The 20,232-nt window shown below is 39.4% G+C and overlaps 1 protein-coding gene across 4 annotated transcripts in view; it reads left to right on the plus strand.

Moving 5' to 3' along the window:
• The window catches only part of LOC124161210 (mitogen-activated protein kinase kinase kinase 15), a 145,688-nt gene that overhangs the window by 15,035 nt on the left and 110,421 nt on the right, over positions 1 to 20,232 (plus strand). For all 4 annotated transcript variants that reach the window (XM_046537474.1, XM_046537473.1, XM_046537472.1 and 1 more), the window contains exons 7-10: positions 538 to 647; positions 4,492 to 4,775; positions 9,428 to 9,587; positions 17,109 to 17,268. In XM_046537474.1, the coding sequence (XP_046393430.1) occupies positions 538 to 647; positions 4,492 to 4,775; positions 9,428 to 9,587; positions 17,109 to 17,268 (714 nt within the window). The remainder of the gene's footprint in view (positions 1 to 537; positions 648 to 4,491; positions 4,776 to 9,427; positions 9,588 to 17,108; positions 17,269 to 20,232) is intronic.

Consider the following 20,232-nt stretch of genomic DNA (forward strand, 5'->3'; position numbering starts at 1 on the left):
TCCGTTTGAAAGTCATTAATGAAGAGGTAGGTATGACACTTACATTTTGGACTTGTATAGTGCTCAATGATAATCCTAGCTCCTTTTACACAATATTTTGCTGAGAAGATACATGCATTATGCATTATGATGACATAGCTCATGTAAATTATGTACATATTTACCTACACATTTTCTGGGAATATAATTTCCTATAATTTCCTTTTTTATTTTATTTTCACATTGATCTTCTTAAAGGGGGAATCATCAGTTTGAACTCGTGAAGAAAACATTCATGAAAATATTGAACTTAGACTCTGTGTCCTGGGCTGTGTAAATATCTTCCTAATTGCTTTTAAAGTCAATAGAAATCTCTTTCTCAGTGCTTTGTCCACATGAAATTTATTTTCATACATTGTGAATATAATTGGTTCATTCCTTTATATTTCTGGTCTAATCACTTGTTAAGGGATTATTACTTTGCATAGAAGTGAATTGGTGAAAGCAAGTATTTATTTTTTCATTTTGCTAATTGTATAATTATTATGTTTTATTTAGGATTACGATGCCATGGTGCAATTAGTGGATGATCTAAGGACAATTCCAAACAAGAAGAACTATATTAATACCCCTGCCATTCGATATTTGTATGCATTCGCCCTCAATAGGTTTGTTTATTTCCATTTCCTTTGCTTTATAACTGCTGCTAACATCACAAATGATTCGTCTGATTAGAATTATTCTAACACTCCAAATAATGCCTATGAATGTTGCATTTAATTGCCTAGGAATTATCAAATTTTAAGTGATTCACTCACGCTATTGCCAGTTACTAACCATAAACTTACATATTTTTGAATGGATAGCTTTTAATGTTATATGCACAGGGTGTAGATGCTTTCTGCTGTGGCTAACCTGCTTTCATATCAATACTGCGGTATTCCTGCTTCCGTCTAGTCTTTCCCAAGCCTCTCTCATACAGGGTTGTCACAGGTCAAGGCACCCATGGTTATCTGCAAAAAGGGATTTGAATTGCATTGAAAAAAATTGATGTAATGATGAGCAAATCAAAATAAATAATTTCCTAGTCAGACGGCTGAGGCCTTGAGTGTTTTATATGGAAAGTTGAAATGTGAATTTGCCTTTGCTAAGAAATTACTTTCATGTAATACCATTTTAGTGGTTGTTTTAGGAAAATTAAGGTTCTGAAAATATCGTATGGCATTGCATTGGGTATACTTAATCACCAAGTATGAAAATTTAAACTGCTTTTGACTGAAAGGAATGGGTTTGGAGAAGAGACAATAAGGGAAAAAATTGTGAAGTTGGTGTGAATGATTTAATCGAGTGAATGGAATGTGTATGCTGAAATCATGGAACACACAGTGTACTACTGCAGCGTAGGCCTCCCCAGTAGAGTCTCCCCGAGTCGTAACCCACTCGGCATGTGGAGATTCACTTTCCTCTCCCCCACTCCTTGTCGACGCACCCTCATCACAGCCCGTCCTCCACTCAGCAATAACTCTTGGTCCCTCCTCCCTCTCGCCACGGCTGCATCTTCCATGTTTGCATCTCCAGGTGAGCTGTGAGCACTCCCATGCACTGGTTGCCTCAAACCTATGACAGGGCAAATGAAAGGGAAATGATGAGAGAGTCTCAACCATTATTTTATTCTCTTCCCCCTAATAAAGTACAGAAGAAAATTCTTTGACTCTGCAGTCAGCTTTGCCTTGCTTCTTTGATAGAAAATTTGACCATGATGTGAGCTACTCAAAATAACCCATAAGTACTCTTTGTAAGATGGTGTTGGGCAAACTTGAATCACATGTGAATGAATGGTGAAACTGAGTGACAACAATTAAGAGGAAACAAGTGGGAGAAGTGGAGAGGGTACGATTGAAGAAATTGCTCTAAGGGAGTATGTAGTGGGCGGGAAATTTGAAATCAGAAATCTTGTGACAACCCTGTCTATGGTATTATTAATCATGATTTGAGTAAAGAGACATTAGCTATGGATATTTAACTGTCTTGAGGAAATAAAATGTGGATTTGTTGTTACGAGGGCATTTTGTATGAGCAGTGTGCTCTTTAATGAGAATGGTTTAACCTGAGGGACGAGGAAACTTGAGTCGAATGTTGTCCCTCTTGAATTGTAGTGAATAAAAAGAACTTCCATAGTTTTGAAGGTCATATTCTTCATTCTTATCTCTGTGAGGGCTTTTGGTCACAGTTTTTTCACTTATTTATGTTTCACCTACTAAGTAGATGAAGAGACTTTCACCACCCCCCCCCCCCCGTATGTTTTCAATGATAGTTTGACCCAAGCATTCACCACGTTTGGAAGTTCTCTTTGAAGAATGTGGTAACGTACCCACGCATGAATCACTTGAAGTGAGATGGAATAGGTATTGTTAAAACAAAATGCTGGCAGAGTTTTTTTGTGGAAATTGAGATGTAGATAAGTTGTGATTATCTTACCGCTCAACAAAATACTGTTATCATCTTCTGTAGCCATCAATCCAAAAGATTAGTCTGATGCAGCCTTCCACTAAGCTACTAAGCCTCTCAGCTAGTCTTTTAAGGCACATATGTATAGTTCTTCTTTTTCACTACCTTTATCACCTGCTTTGTACATCTCATCCTAGACCTACTTCTGCTGTTATTCCCTTCCACTTGTCCTCCAGTAATTGTCTTAATCATGCTATGGTGTCATTTGATGTGGATCATCAAGTCATTGCTGCTTTGTCTTAAGGGTTTTTTCTGACTTCCTTTCTTTCTCAATATGTTCTTAAGATTTCCTCGCATCCGCCTTGTCAATTCTATTTTTATCACTCCTCATTTCTTATGACTGCACCCTTTATTTCTCATTTCCTTCTTTCTTATCTTTTTTTAGCTGATTTTCTTCTCCCACCAACTTCTTATGCTCCTGTTTGAGTTCACTTTTTATGTTTTTCCAGCTATCAACCACTGATTTCTCGTTCAGATCCTATCTTATTTTGTTCTTTACTTTCACTAATGCCAGTTTATGTTGAGGCTCCTTCAGTTTTTCTCTTTGTCTTATTTTCTTCACTGTTTTCTTTACTTTCTATAAATGCTTTTGGCATGTAACCATCTATACTTAATGACCCTTGTTGATATCTGTCCGGGGGTATGTAGCTTCTGCAATTCTTATTCCGTTTTTTAAGTCTTTTCTTCCCTAGACTGTAGTCTAATTGAAATCTTCTAAGGTCTTCGGGCATTTCCCATGTGTGTTCACTCTGATTATGATTTTTTTTCTTGGCAGCTTTTCTCTTCCCAGCGATTTCCTTAAATTGTTAGCTCATATCAAAGGATTGACCAGTATCATCTGGGAATACTGTTGATTTTCTCCCCGCAAACCTTTAACCCTAGAGGTCCACCCACATTTGCTTTGCCTTGTTTAAATTGGCTTGTTCATATTTTGCATGCATGCAGTTATCATATCCAAGCATTGCACTCAATTATTTTCTATGGTGGTTAGGCCTAATTTTTCATTATCATTGGGTATTTTGTAATGGCCAGCATTAAGTTAACATCTGTGTCAGTTGGCTTTCATGGTGGCAAGCGGAATATGATAGGGAAGGCTCTTGATGAGTATGCTCTAAAAGATTCTTCAGGTCCTATATTTTGAAGTGGACACTATTGGTAGAATTCACCATGAAAAGATATTTTGACTTACCTGAGACTTGAACGCTTATCTCCTGATTTTCCATTTGGTAAGCTAAGCAGTTACAACACCAAATCATCTTCTTCCAAGGCAAATTTCTAGTGGGGTTTAACCAAATCAGATGTTGATGTATCAAGTCTACACTATGGCATAGGAGACGGAGGTTGTGTTTACAGTCACTGATGCAGAGAAAAAACCCTTTATTTTTCAATATTCAGAGTTGAAAATTTTCAAAACACTGCATGAAGCAAGGATGTTACACACTGTCATGCACGCAAGTGCAAATATACACTTATGGTGAAAGTCACTATGAGTAACTGGTTAGCATACCTGACTGGCAATCGGGAGATCTGGGTTCGAATCCCAGCTGATTCAAAATATTTTTTCATGGTGACTTTCAACCTTAGTGTATATTTGCACATGTGTATATGACTGGGTACAAAATACTTTTTTCATGCAGTGTTTTGAAGTGGTACCTAAAGCAAGTATGCACACGGTTCTTGAAATGTGGCCATATCAGGAAATTCATCTCTCCTTTGTCGTCATCACTTGTACAATTTTTGGAAGCAAAGGCAAAAAAAAGCCATTGAAACCACATATCAAAATTTTTGCTGGTAAATTTTTCTTATAGAATCTGCGATTATACTTGGTTTGAAAGTCATATTTCATTTCTTGGGCTGAAACTATCAGTGACCATCTGTGGAAACGTGCTCCCCCCTATGCTGTACAACTCTGACCCAATTGCAAGTTGTCATGGTTTACTTTTGCTGATGTGATCGGATGTTCTCTCTCTCACCCCTACTATGTGCTGCTGCATGTGTTTTCAGGAGGAACAGGGAGGGGGACCGGGAGAGGGCAGTGGATGTGATCAAAAAGGCTCTCGAGAAGAAGGAAAATCACGTTCCGGACATGCTGTGCTTGTTGGGCCGTATCTACAAGGACAAGTTTGTGGAGTCGCAGCATGAGGACCGGGAGAGTTTGCAGAATGCCATCCATTGGTACAGGAAGGGCTTTGAAGTGCAGCCCAACGAGTATGCTGGCATCAATCTGGCAACGCTGTTGGTCATTGCGGGGAGCGAATTCTCCAAATCTGAGGAGCTTCAGCACATTGGTGAGTCATTTTTCACACACGCGCGTCAAAGTGCGGTAAATTAAGTTAAATCTTTATGAAGACCGTCCTTTGACTTTTATGTGAATGAGACTAAGTTTAAGAGTTCTTGTTTTACTATGTGCTCATGGCTATGTGCTAAACAAACAATTAAAAGTTTATTCCACACCAGTGGCGGCTCGTGAGTCAAATGCTCATGAGTCAAACGCACTCCACCGGGGGGTCATAATTTTTTAATATTTCTTGTATTTTATTAAGTTTTACGGCAATCTAGCAATTAAATTTTGTGATGCCATATGATCCGTTTTTTTCAACAAAAATACCTAGTTTTCCTAACAAAGCTTGATTAATAAATACTTAATGCAGTAGACTCTCGGTCATACGGATCGGCTTAGTCCGGACTCTAGATTATTCTGATCAATGATCTTGAAGAATAAAAATATATTTGCTGCGATATTTTGCAAATACAAACGAAAATACGTAACTTTAGGTTTGAGTGCCTACATTCTTCGTGCGGATATGCCCGCAATACACTTCTGTTGTTAGTTTTTCAATCATAATGTGTTATTTGTCAAATCTATACAACATTTGCAATGATTTAGCTAGCAATGACACTTGTAACACCTGAGGAGGGAGGGGAGTGTCACTGACTTCCACTAGGCAACAAACACTGATAGAATTCACGCGCTTTGCTATGGCAAATGTAAACTTTGATTGCGGTGTTTGCGTTGCTTCTTGAATACAATATGATTTAAAATCAATAATTAAACATATCTCACACATTTTTAACAAAATCTGAAATACTCACATTCCTTTAGTTATATTGCAGAAGTCCATCCTTCTTTCCTTTTGTCCAGCAAAGTGATCAATTACATGTTCGTTGAAATCAGCGCCTGAAAACAATTTCTTTCCGATTGAACACATGGCAAGGGTACTAGTCTATAATAAATAAGGGACGACACAAAATAGGCCGACGAAAAATACGACCAAAAAGAACAAGGTGCCTGGACACACAATTGGGATAATTTTTCCCTATATTTCCCTAAAACAAAAACGAGCACTGGTGATTAATTAAAATTGTCTTCTTGAAAGTACACACAACACTAAGAAACTTCTTAATCGGCAATTACGCACAGTTAACTCCTCGAAAATGATGTCTGAACTCATTTCACTCCGTTCTTTCCAAGAGTCTTGCCGATACTATAAGGACGACTCAAGGGAGATAGAAGTCGTGGTCCACTAATGCTGATTCAGCTGAGGGACGAATTTAAGGTCAGCAAAGGCATTCAAGCAAACAAAAGACTTCACGGACCATCTCCTTGAGTCTAAGATTCATATGTGGTAAACACACGAAACGCCAACCGGTCGCACTTGGAATAACCATGTCTTCGAAATCATTGCCATGATATTATAGAAAATAAATTCTAGATCGTAAAAGAAGACAACTCTGAGCCACAGATGGGAGCTGTAAGGATCTCCGCACCATGATATGAACTCTTCGAAGCCACTTAAATCAGACATTTTCCCAAGTGGACATTTTCCGTCAGACAGCTACCACTCTGCCGCTGAGTAATTAGGTGAACATGAACTAATAGAACAAGGACGGCTAGAAAAATGATGAACCTACACACAAAAGGTGCATTGTACACGGCACTTCTTGACATTCATTGAATGACTCTATTTAAAGTTACGTGTTACGGGTTAAATCATGTTCAATCCTTCACCCTATCACGCACGCACCTATTCCTTAAATTATAAATCAGTGGGGAATGTTAACTAATTTTTCCCAATGCTGCAGGTCTTTTGATGAATTTATCTGAAAAATAGGTTCCGCATTTCTAATCATCGGGAAGATATGAATACATTGTTAAGGCCTAAATATAATAATATTAGTTTCCCAAAGGTTCTTGAAATTCGTAATCATAACAGAGCTGTGGCAAATACTCGAGAATAGTTTTCCTACGTCAATACGGCCTTTAACTGGTTGGATTTTATGTGGTCCGGAATTCAAACACCCAAAAACGGAAGCATAATGAGATAATTTATTTTCTGTAGTAATACCTACCAGTAATTAAAAATTAAAATCGTATAACTACACCCAGTACAGTGACCATTCTGATTCCCTAGGTCCCTTATCTGTGGCAGCACCAAGTAGACGCCAAATTATACGCCCGCCGAGCGGCGCAGCAATGTCAACTCACTCGTCGCTCTGCGCATTCTCGGACGACGTCCGAAGACTTCCATAAGGCACAACGTTAGACGCGTCATAGCACCAGCGGCCCCCACCACTACCACTCTCCATATAACTGCATGGGGATGGATTGGGACGTTCTGGCCAGCGCCCCACGGCTACAAATACGAACTTCTCGCGCTATTTCTTTCCGTGTTTTTCCTACACTTTCGATGAATGCGACTGAAAAAACACTCTGATTAATTAGATATATAATTATAAATTAATGGATATTTATTTTTTTTTTTACTTTTTCAAATATTTGGGAGGGGCAGTGTTCGAGAGTCCTTATGGGCAAGCCGCCACTGTTCCACACGCATCACAACTTCAGTTCAGTGCAACACGCATGGCAGAATATAGGTGGCCCTGTAGAAAAACTCTTTAAAAAACATATCCATTACAAAGATTATGCATCCATCGCGATATACAATGTACACCGCATTATGGCATTCCATGTGCCCAGGAAGCAGCTGCCGCCTGTGCGGCATGGTAAAAACTAGAGATGTGCGAATAGTATCCGCGAATACTCGAATACCTCGAATACTAGAAAGTATTCGATATTTGAGGTCTCGAATAGTTATGCGAAAAGTACCGCCTCGAATACTTTGAATTTCGCGTCGTACACTGTCGCACGCACGCCGTTGGTAGTTGACTCGGAAAAATGTACAGAACTCTAGTCTTTTAGTGCATGGAGCGCCGTTATAGGCAAGTTGACGAACTACATCAAATTCGCGGGTTAGAGCGGTGAAAAGAGTTCGACGAAGATCTGCCATCCCCCTCTGTGGCTTTCCTCTTCTCCGAAATAAAAAAAGGTCCCAGCTCGCACAGGGATCATATTATGAAGACCTTATCTTCTAAAAAAATATCAAGTTACACGAGAACAAAAGAAATGTGTTTTGCATCCCCCCATTTTCTCACCCACTGACCTTTTTCAGCCTACCTTCTTCTAAGTTTCCAGTTTCTGGAGGTCAACTGCTGCATGAATCACCTATTAGCCCAAACGGTGTCTAACTATGACTTTCGGCAATTGATTTTACACCTTTGTTGAATTGAAATATTAGTAATGTGCGTGTAATTTATAAAAGAACAAGACCAAACGCGACGCATTTCTGACTTTATTTAAGCATTTTACGCGAGGAAATAAATGTCAAAACAGGACGGAGGCTTGGCATTCTGGCGAGACTCGATATGAGCAGCAGAGCTTCTCGGAAGTTGATGTGGTATTTTTTTCCCAAAACATATATCAAGTTACAATTTATGAGTGGTGCTATAAATCTTTATTGTTACAGTCCCAGACAAAGGGATATCTTCTCAGGATATTTGGTTTTTCCCTGATAGCAATTCCAATTCATCTTCTTATCTCGTGAGAACTCCCAAAGATGGACTGAAAATAATTGAAGAAAATCCGGTGGAGAAGAGCTTGTATTTTACAAAATGCCTCAGATTATCAGCTAGCACTTGGCAGCAGGAGTGGGGGTAAAGCGATGTTAGTTGAATTAATTATATGCCCAATTGTTTCCATAAAATTAAAATATTCATTAACTAGCTAAATTCCTGTTCGAATCCTTTAAAGGAAATCAAAATTACTCCCCAAAATCTTGTGTTGCCTGCTGCATAGGCAACCGAGTCAAACATTCCAGCATTCATCATTTAGTGTTCGAGGTATTCGAATATTCGAACAATGATTTAATATTCGAATTCGATATTCGAGTTCAAGAAATCTGCTTTTCGACCCATCTCTAGTAAAAACATCAATTTTTTTTCTGTTACGAACGGTCACAGATTAAAAACATGAAAATTTGTTTGAAATCTAAAAATGTGCCTTAAATCAGGAATGCATGAGGAATGAAAAAATTGAGGAATCAAATTGCATAATCATGCACGGCAAAATTTCTGCCACAGTAACATTTTCGGTTTTTAATTACATATTTCATAGATAGTACTTATTTAACCTACTGGTACAGTTATACCCTTAAATCAAAGGTTATTAGATTTTTAACAATATGATTAATTATAGTTTTTATGGAAGGATAATTTCTTTGGCTAATACTTGGCTTAAAATATGACTTATTTAAGGAAATGTAACTTTTTTTTAAAAAATGGCTTATTTTTTAAGAGCTTTGTGCACAGAACCATAGCATTTACAGATCTGATTTAGGTCTCTATTCATGGTAAATTTATTTATGTGTAAAAGTTGCAATAACTAATTACCCCAAATAATGAGCAGTTTGGGAGAATAAAGTAAATATCCTAAAAAATTAGAAATTTTTGCTTTTTTTTGGGTCTTTACTGCATGAATTTTTATAAAGGCTCTGGTTGTAACTATATATTAAGAAATTTGAATTACTTTAATACATGAAGTAGGTCTCCCTTTTTAGTGTAGTATTTGATTAGCCTGCTATCACTTTACCTATTTCATTTATAGGTATGGTGTTGAACAACCTGATTGGGAAGAAAGGTAGCCTATCATCACTTCAAGATTACTGGGATGTAGCTACATTTTTTGAAATAAGTGTCCTAGCTGAAGACTATGCCAAAGCTATCCAGGCAGCTGAGTGTATGTTCAAATTGAAACCTCCTAACTGGTGAGATGATTCACATTTTATTTTTGACTCCTTGCTCTGAATCCATTAGATTTATTGCAATAAAATGCATAGACGAGTACTTTTGATGGCAATTCATAAGTTGAGAGTGACTTTCTATTTTATATTGTGCTGGTTTCCCAGATATACAGTAAACACTCGATTATACGAAGTCAGTGGGACCGGAAAATTGGCACTTCATAAAATCGAGTTTCGTAATTTCAAACCCTTTTTCATAAGTCACGAAAAAATGTTCGCTTTTGTTTCCTCTGCCCTTTTTTGTCTTTAGTGGCCCTATTTCAACGTTTTCGGTGGTTATTCACAATAGAAATCTTAGAAAAGGCTTTTTGTTATTGATTTATGCTGTGAAAGATCGTTAAATAATAATACCACCATAAACTCCCCATTTCTGAATTTGATTGAAATGAACATTGATATGAAAGACTTTATTCTTCATCAGGACCATATTCTTCATACCGGGTGTGAGATGCTATGTTCATATAGTATGTCTCTCTTCTTTTATGCCTACAGGAGCAAGATTCCAACCGGAAAACGACAGGAGAAACATCTTCCATTATCGGAGAAATAAAGAGAGAAACATTATTATCCACATTGATTGTTTTCCTACAAGAGACGTTTTATCTAGAGATGTACGAATAGTATCCGCGAATACTCGAATACCTCGAATACTAGAAAGTATTCGATATTCGAGGTCTCGAATGGTTATGCGAAAAGTACCGCCTCGAATACTTTGAATTTCGCTTTGTACACTGTCGCACGCACGTCGTTGGTAGTTGACTCGGAAAAATGTACAGAACTCTAGTCTTTTAGTGCATGGAGCGCCGTTACCGAACTACATCAAATTCGCGGGTCAGAGCGGTGAAAAGAGTTCGACGTGGGGAACCTAAATTGATCCAGGTGAAAAAATCCGAAAATTCCCGGTTTCCCCCACCAGGAAACTCTAGTGCAGTGGGATAGTAACATCTCACAAAAGGTCCTCACTCCGGCAGGGGTCCTATTAGGAAGACCTTAGCTTCGAAAAAAATATCAAGTTACAGGAGAACAATAAAGACATGTCTCACGACCCCCTTTTCTATCCCACTGACCTTTTTCTGCCTACCTGCTTCGAAGTTCCCCATTTCTGGATTTCAAAAAGGTCCCAGCTCGCGCAGGGATCAAATTAGGAAGACCTTAGCTTCGAAAAAAATATCAAGTTACCCTTTTCTCACCCACTGACCTTTTTCAGCCTACCTTCTTCTAAGTTTCCAGTTTCTGGAGGTCAACTGCTGCATGAATCACCTATTAGCCCAAAAGGTGTCTAACTATGACTTGCGGCAATTGATATTACACATTTGTCGGATTGAAATATTAGTAATGTGCGCGTAATTTACAAAAGAACAAGACCAAACGCGACGCATTTCTGACTTTATTTAAGCATTTTACGCAAGGAAATAAATCTCAAAATAGGACGGAGGCTTGGCATTCTGGCGAGACTCGATATGAACGGCAGAGCTTCTCGGAAGTTGATGCGGTATTTTTTTTCAGAAAACATATATCAAGTTACAATTTATGAGTGGTACTATAAATCTTTATTGTTACAGTCCCAGACGAAGGGATATTTTCTCAGGATATTTGGTTTTTCCCTGATAGCAATTCCAATTCATCTTCTTATCTCGTGAGAACTCCCAAAGATGGACTGAAAATAATTGAAGAAAATCCGGAGGAAAAGAGCTTGTATTTTGCAAAATGCCTCAGATTGTCAGCTAGCACTTGGCAGCAGGAGTGGGGGTAAAGCGATGTTAGTTGAATTAATTATATGCCCAATTGTTTCCATAAAATTAAAACATTCCATTATCAGCTAAATTCCTGTTCGAATCATTTAAAGGAAATCAAAATTACTCCCCAAAATCTTGTGCTTCCTGCTGCATAGGCAACCGAGTCAAACATTCCAGCATTCATCATTTAGTATTCGAGGTATTCAAAATTCGAGGTATTCGAATATTCGAACAATGATTTAATATTCGAATTCGATATTCGAGTTCGAGAAATCTGCTATTCGACCCATCTCTAGTTTTATCATTTCTCAACGTGTGTGAAGTATTGGTTCACTTGCGTAAATGCCCAAAAATGATATGCAAAAACCTGTACCTTAACCTCATTTAGTTTTCGTGTTTCTTTCTCCGCCGTATTTTAAGTTATGCAAAGGATCATTGACATAGAGAAAAGATTTTCTTAGTTTTAACACTAAAAAATAGTTGTGCCATAATCGTAAATAAATATTGTGTGGAAAGAGCAAAGAAAATAATTAAAGTTAAATTGAAAAGTCAGCAGAGAAGAAGAGAGACAATTTTATAAGCACGGCACCATTTCCCCGATAACGGAAGATACTTCTCCAGCCTCTCTCCTGTTAAAAACGTACCCCCGTGGCCAGTAAAGATGAACCATGCCCTTCTCCACAGTCGGAGAACGTTCCCAGTGGGTGGGGTGAATAAGAGTGGGATGGGGATTGCCTGAGGGAAGAGGTGTGGTCAGCATAACGAGTGGTGACCGGGGCAGTAGAAAGAAGGGTGGGGAAAGGGCCTTCAGCTCTGCCTCAGACTATGTTTGGGGGCCGTATTTTTTTATGATGCCCTCAAGCTCCGTCACCTTTGGGAGGGAGTGAATGGCGAAGGAGGCATTTGGGATGCTTAAGGTGGGTGTCAGCAAGATCAGCAAAGGGCGGGAGGAGAGAGTAAACAAAGGCTTTGGAAGGAAAGATCTCTCAGCATGGGTGAATGGGGAGGCGCGCGAGAAGAAAGTTCATGGTAAGAGTTGGAAGTGCATCTTCATTACGAGTAGCCTAAAAAATAAGTTGGTGGTAAATAGAGCCCAATACTTAAGATTTTTAAGTTGTTTAAATTCAGGATGGCTATTATAAACACGAAAAGATGTTACCCAAAAAATCTGTTATTTTTTTTGCTTTTTGCCCTTCTCCATCGCCGCTTCCACCATGGTTTCTAACTTGCATAAATGGGAATTAAATTGGGGGTCCAAATCGTTAGCCAGATCAAAATATCTTAATGTTTGGAGGGCAGCGTATACGTCTTTTTTATTTGGTGAAATTACTTCCTCACTTTCATCTTCGTCTTCACTGCTATTATGACTAGTCCCGGCCGCTGCTTCTTCCGACGTAGGTACTGGCGTCGCATCGTCGCAAGCCTGGAGATCATCGATCATCGTCTAGGGCAATATAATCGCTTGATGTTGCGTGTTGTGCTCCTGCTTTTCCCAAGTATGTTTCAAAATCATCTTTTAAGCCTCTAATCACCTCACCGCACAAGCTTCTTCCAGTACAGGACTTAAAAATTCTGGATAATGTGTTGGTCCAAGGGCTGGGACTTGCTAGTCGAGTTCGGGGGTATAAAGAGGACTCAAACATTAGCCAATTTTAGACCTTCCACGTATTTATGGACGGTGGCATTATCCATGATTAAAACTATTTTGCGGTTCTCTCCAGCAATTTTTCTCTGTAGACATATAACAGTTTCCTGGAAAATTTCTCGGGTCATCCAGCTGTTTTTATTTGCATGGTAAAAAACTGGAAGGGCTTCAAATTTTACATGTTTTAAGCACCGTGGCCTTTCAAATTTCCCAATGACAACGGGCTTGATTTTGTCCGTGCCCGTTTGATTGATGCACAGCCCCACAGTAACACGCTCTTTACTCTTTTTCCCCCTAAGGCACCTTTGCTCTTTGAAACCCAGGGTTGCGTCAGGTAATGCATTAAAAAATAGCCCAGTTTTATCAAAATTATAGCGATCTCTGGGACTATATTCTTGAAGTACATCATCCTCTTGTCAACAGTGTATAGCTCCTCTTCAACCTCCGTGAGCTTGGCGCAGCGCAGATATTTCCTTTTCTTCGAAACACCGGACCCGACTTTTTCTTGTAGTTTGCCGCTGTTTGCTAGAATTGTCGACAAAGTCGACAGTGGGATTCCAAACTTTTCCACTATCTCACTTATAGTTGATCTCTTCGCCTCCACCTCATCAATAATTTCATTTTTATTTCTTAAGATAATACTCTTCTTTTTAGTTCTAGCTGTGGAGGCTCCATATCCCCAAATTTCAAATACACTTACAAAGAAAACGTTACATACATACACTATGTTCCTGTGGTCACACTAATTGTGATGGCTCTCAAGTTTTGTATCTATTAGTTCTGTATTTTCCTTTCCCGAGAGCAATGAGTGGCACAATAATATTACTGTGTGATTACTGAACTACATTGCTCAAGTGTTATCTTTTTCAAAATTTGTGTGTGATTCAACTGCTAATGTCTAGAATGTACAATTTGACTTGGAAAAATAATACCATGCATCTTAGCAAAGAATAATTAACGATGCATGATCACGTAATTATGCATGACATAACAACGGATGTCTTTTTCTTGGAAACCTACACTTAAGATTGTATATTTGTTAATGATTTTACAATCAATCAATAAAACATTTATTAGCGTATTACATTTGCCTTTACATGGTGTTGGTAGCTTGCAGATACCCACAAATAGGTGCCTTATCAAACAAAGTAGAAGATTAAACAAATAACAAAATATTAGAGATGGGTCGAATAGCAAATTTCGCGAATTCGAATATCGAATTCGAATATTAAATCATTGCTCGAATATTCGAATATCTCGAATTTCGAATACCTCGAACACTAAATGATGAATGCTGGAATGTTTGACTCGGTTGCCTATGCAGCAGGCAACACAAGATTTTGGGGAGTAATTTTGATTTCCTTTAAATGATTCGAACAGGAATTTAGCTGATTAATGAATATTTTAATTTTATGGAAACAATTGGGCATATAATTAATTCAACTAACATAACTTTACCCCCACTCCTGCTGCCAAGTGCTAGCTGATAATCTGAGGCATTTTGCAACATACAAGCTCTTTTCCACCGGATTTTCTTCAATTGTTTTCAGTCCATCTTTGGGAGTTCTCACGAGATAAGAAGATGAATTGGAATTGCTATCAGGGAGAAACCAAATATTCTGATAAAATATCCCTTTGTCTGGGACTGTAACAATAAAGATTTATAGCACCACTCATAAATTGTAACTTGATATATGTTTTCGGAAAAAAATACCGCATCAACTTCCGAGAAGCTCTGCTGTTCATATCGAGTCTCGCCAGAATGCCAAGCCTCCGTCCTATTTTGAGATTTATTTCCTTGCGTAAAATGCTTAAATAAAGTCAGAAATGCGTCGCGTTTGGTCTTGTTCTTTTGTAAATTACACGCACATTACTAATATTTCAATAGGGTGGTTTCCTATTATTTTTTATTGCCTTAATCGAAAGATTATTACTCCTGGAGTACGTATTTCACGCTTTTAGATTTTTAAATGACAATATCTATTTTTCGCGATTAAATGAAAAGTGAAAATTTTCAAGCGCGCGAAAACGCGACGCTCAAGTATGAATGCCGGGAAATATCTCCGTACGTCGTATTTCTGGTTCCCCCTCCCGCCCGGTGAGGAGACCTTGAGGCGAGGCTTAGCGCTGATACGTCGCAGGCTGCCAGCGGGTAGCCGAGTACCTTGCTGAATGGTAGCGCTTGGCTTAAAAAAGGTTTATTAATACCTTATCAAACGAAGAAAACTTTCCGACCTTAGCCAGTTTTAGTAGGTGATTATTAAGACATGTTTCCCTGAGCTCTGTGCCTCATGCATGCATTGGTAACCTCAGACGATGTATAACTCCTATCCTCTCGTGTAGAAACTAGGTCCCTGTGACGTCACGTGGAGTGGAATCGCATGGGCGCCAATCTGGCCTTTTTCAAATGAGGATAAAATTTGACCCTTGCCATTCGTCTAAACCGGTATTTCAAAAACCAAATAATTTGTGTATTATGAATACACTAATGGTGGGTAACGAATCGCAATCAATGCCTTTCGTTTTCTTTGATGAAGGAAACTACCCTATTCAATAAAGGTGTAACATCAATTGACGAAAGTCATTCTTAGACACCTTTTGTGCTATATAGATGACTCATGCAGCGGTTGACCTCCACAGATATGGGGAACTTCGAAGCTGGTAGGAAAAAAAAGGTCAGTGGGGGAGAAAAGGGAGGGCCCGAAACATGTTTCTATTGTTCTCCTGTAACTTGGTATTTTTTCGAAGCTAAGGTCTTCGTAATATGATCCCTGCACGAGCTGTTCTGTGACCTTTTTTTATTTCGAAGAAGAGGAAAGCCTCAGAGGGGGGGGGCTAGTGCTGAATGGAGAGGGATACCGGATCTTGGGAAATGCTGTGCTAATAGATGACTTATGGAGCGGTTGACCTCCACAGAAATGGGGAACTTCGAAGCTGGTAGGAAAAAAGGTCAGTGGGGGAGAAAAGGGAGGGCCCGAAACACATTTCTATTGTTCTCGTGTAACTTGGTATTTTTTCGAAGCTAAGGTCTTCGTAATATGGTCCCTGAGCGAGCTGTGACCTTTTTTTATTTCGAAGAAGAGGAAAGCCTCAGAGGGGGGGTGCTGAATGAAGAGGGATACCGGATCTTGGGAAATGCGCTAATGCAAGTATCACATGGTACTCTCACAGCAGTTGACCTCCAGAAATGGGGAACTTCGAAGCAGGTAGCCAGAAAATGGTCAGTGGGTGAGAAAAGGGGACAGGGCGTGAAACACGTTTTTATTGTTCTCGTAACTCGATATTATTTTTGAAGCAGGGGTCTTCGTAATGCGATCCCTGCGCGAGCTGGGACCTTTTGTTTGATTTCGGAGAAGAGGAAAGCGTCAGAGTGGGTGAGGCGAGTGCTGAATGGAGGGGGATAGCGGATCGTGGGAAATGCCCTAAGGTTGCTATCCTACGGCACTGAGGTTCTCCTGGTGTGGGTAATCGGGGATTTTCGGATTTTTTCACCCGACCATTTTCGGTTCCCCTCGTCGAACTCTTTTCACCGCTAAAATCCACGAGTTTGATGTAATTCGTCAACTTGCGTAAAACGGCGCTGCGAGCACTAAATGACTACAGTTCTCTACATTTTTCCGAGTCAACTACCAACGGCGTGCGTGCGACAGTGTATGACGCGAAATTCAAAGTATTCGAGGTATTTGAGGCGGTACTTTTCGCATAACTATTCGAAACCTCGAATATCGAATACTTTCTAGTATTCGAGGTATTCGAGTATTCGCGGATACTATTTGCACATCTCTACAAAATATGTACATACATACTATGTAATTCATAATTCTAGGCATCACATCAGTATATCACAGCATCGCCATAATTTTAATACCTACTATCCAGTACGGATTCTATACCAGATTCATGGTCTTCAAAAAATTCCTTTATTGAATAATAACATTTATTGATTAAATTTTATTTATTTTTATGGTAATGCTTTTGGTTAGAATGCCATCAAAGTCTTTAAAACTTCACCTGATCGTATTGTTAAATTTAATGCCCTTATAGTTAGTTGAATTTATTTTAGTACATATTACAGAAGCAGCATTGGTTGCACTTTTATTTCAGGTACTTGAAGTCGACAATTGGAAACATTAAATTGATCGACCGGTTCCGGAAGAAGAACGAGAGTCCTGAGAGTTCGCCTGAGGAACAAATCTTTGAGTTCTGGATGGAATATTTCATGGAGGCGACCAAAAGTGAAGTGGGGGATGCCATTCGTTTTCCTGTAAGCATCACTCTTTATTTGCATGCGTGTAATCTTTCCATTTTTTCCATTGATAGATCATGCTCTTTGAGGGCAAATTGAAGTGTGATATTGAAAGCATTGCTCTTATTTAAAAAAAAGGCTATTTGAGCTTCTAGCAAGGCTATCTCTCTCCATTCAGCCGACGTTTCTGAACGAGAGTCTCGTTGCATCATCAGGGCTGTGGTCGAGTGGATGAAGAAGGCTAGCTTTTGTACTGTTTATCAGGTGCCACGTGATTTGCTTGGAGTCAGCCAGCCAAATTGTCCTTAGGGCCGGTTTAAATGCATCTCTGAGTGAATACCCAGTGTTACGGTTGAGGATGTTACGTGCAAGCTGGATCTCAATTGATTCCTTTTTCAGTCTTTCCCAGAATTTTGCCTCGCCGCACAGAATTTTTACCTGGTCCCACTAGACTGTATGTTCGGACTTGTTCAGATACTCCCGATTGGTCGCGATGTGTTTTTAAAATTAACGCCTCCAATTTTTGGCCTCCTTGGATTCACACCCAAGAAATTCTGGATTCTTTACAAAGAAATGGATCGTTAGGAACCAATTTAAGTTTTTTTACATTGTTTCTTATGGGAAATATTGCATCGTTTAACATTGTTTCCCATAACGTCGGGTTTTTCAGGAACGAATTGACGACGTTAAACGTGGGCTCATTGTATGTACATTGGTCAGAATTAACTTATAAGCACATGTAAGAGGTGCACCTTTTTTCCCAGAAATTGCAGCCAAGAATGGGGGTGAGCCTCTTACACAAACTTCTTATCTTCCCCCCTCCCCTTCACCGGTTGCAAGTCCAAGGGGAACTGAGTGGCCTTGGTTTTCAGCCGTGAGTCAGTAATCTGAAACCCTGTGTCAAAACAAGGGGCAGGGAGGGGAGTTTCTCCCTTAGTGACGTATTTTTAAAATGCTCCTGTCTGCTTTTCTTGTAAACATCGCGCCGTCATGTCAGTACCCCAGAGTTGAACATGGAAAAGATCGCGCAGGGTTTTTTGCTCCGGAGGGCGCGCTAAATTCACTGCCACGAGTAGACATCCCGCAGCATTTATACTGCATATAGTAATCGCTTATCAAACACAGAGAAACATGCAGTTTTTAAGGACATTCCTGGTTAATAGTCAACATCTGTCTTGCCAAGCAATTTCCATCACGCTGAGGACCTGATATTTCAAAATCATCCACAGATGCTAATATGAGGGTTATTGAAACTGAAAATTATAATGGTGTCAAAACCTGCGGTTTAAAAATTTGAATGAGTGTGTTCATTGTTGGACTAAATGGTGGATAAAAGAAATCGGAAATGCTTACAAGGGAAGAGCGCTGAAGGAGAGGTCAAGGGGAAGGAGCGCGCTCCCTCCCCTCTGTATTTCAAGCTACGAGGCTATGAGCGAAGGAGCAAGGGAAGAACACGTCCTATCTTGCATGTGACGTCGTTGCCTTCAAAGTGAAGGGGCGAAGGCACAGCAATGTGATACACGCAGTTTGCGTTGCCTGAAGTTTCCAGTCCGTCTCGTCTTGTTTGAATGTGCTTATGCTACGCTTGTTTCTTCCGAAATTGTGCTGTTTGGACTACGTTGAATATTAGTAGCCTTGTTTTAACGATAAATGTTTGTGTCAATCAATTAGAGCTTAAAAAACTTAAATGCTGTCAGATATACGTCGCGTTAGGTCTCATTCTTTTTAGAATCTCGTGCGTGTCATATAATTGCTGAAAGATGTTGAGATATATTAGAGCTCAGTTGGTGACTCACCTAGCATTTGGCCTCCAGAAACTGGGAGAATTGAACCTGGTAGTCCGAAAAAGGTCAGTTGGTGAGATGGGGTAGGGATGAAACACGTTTCCATTGTTCACCTGTAACTTGATATTTTCCTGTGGGGTCTCGGAAAGGAAAAAAAAACGCCAGAGGCATTGGCTGATGGAGGGCTGAGGGTGGTTCCGTTAAATCTTCGACGTGGTTATTATCCTCCGGCACTGAAATTGCCCCGATTGTGGTCCAATCTCTTGGGAAGGTTCATGCCACAGTCGTGACACACAATGTTAAAAAGTGTAGACAGCGTAGCGTAGCGGACGACGCGGCTGGGGCCACTACAGCGCATTCTGCGGGCGTTTTCCGTAAACTAGCACCCTCCCCTACCGTACCCCCTCCCCTCCAGTCCCCATTCCACTTTTATTCTTGCTTTGCGTGTTGCATGCGGTAGGGATACTATGCGGGATATCATTTAAATAAAATCACAACATGTGCAAAGCAAATACCCATTTATTTTATAAAAGTTCACATAAAAAGTCACTCACCTGCCAAATACAATGATTTGAATTAGTAAATAAATAAACACTATACACAGGATGGCGAAAGCCTGACAATAATCTCTCCATGCCTCACTTGTGTACGCATAAGTCCTCGTACCCACACACACAGCGAACTATAATTCCTCAGTGTCATCACAAATTACGGGATAAGAACACCACAAAGAAAATTCCTTTACCAGTGGCCACTTCACTGCACTGAATATGAGATTGTTGAAAAACAAAAATTCGTAAGCAAAATCAAGATCACCATACAAGCGTTAATGGGCTGAATATACGTGACTTTTTCGAAAATATAACGTTGTCAACCACTTCACACACCACACGCAGGCTTGAAAACTTGATGTAGAGAGAATTAAGTTAAAATAGAATCAACAACTATATACAAACAACGCCTAAAACCGTACATCGCGAGAGCACAAGATCTAACCGGTCCATAGTGTAGATGTTTTCCTAACGATCAAAACTTTCGAAATGAGGAGACGAAATTTCATTGGCCGATTCATGATTGGTCAATGGGTGAGACAGAGGAAGCGCACATATTTCATATTTCCTATTTATAATTGAAGATACCAACTGAGTGACATTACACAAGTTATGAAATAATTTTTTACCCAATAATATTTATTAAT

The sequence above is a fragment of the Ischnura elegans genome, chromosome 6 (genome assembly GCF_921293095.1).
Source record: "Ischnura elegans chromosome 6, ioIscEleg1.1, whole genome shotgun sequence".
In the NCBI taxonomy this organism is placed as follows: Eukaryota; Metazoa; Arthropoda; class Insecta; order Odonata; family Coenagrionidae; genus Ischnura; species Ischnura elegans.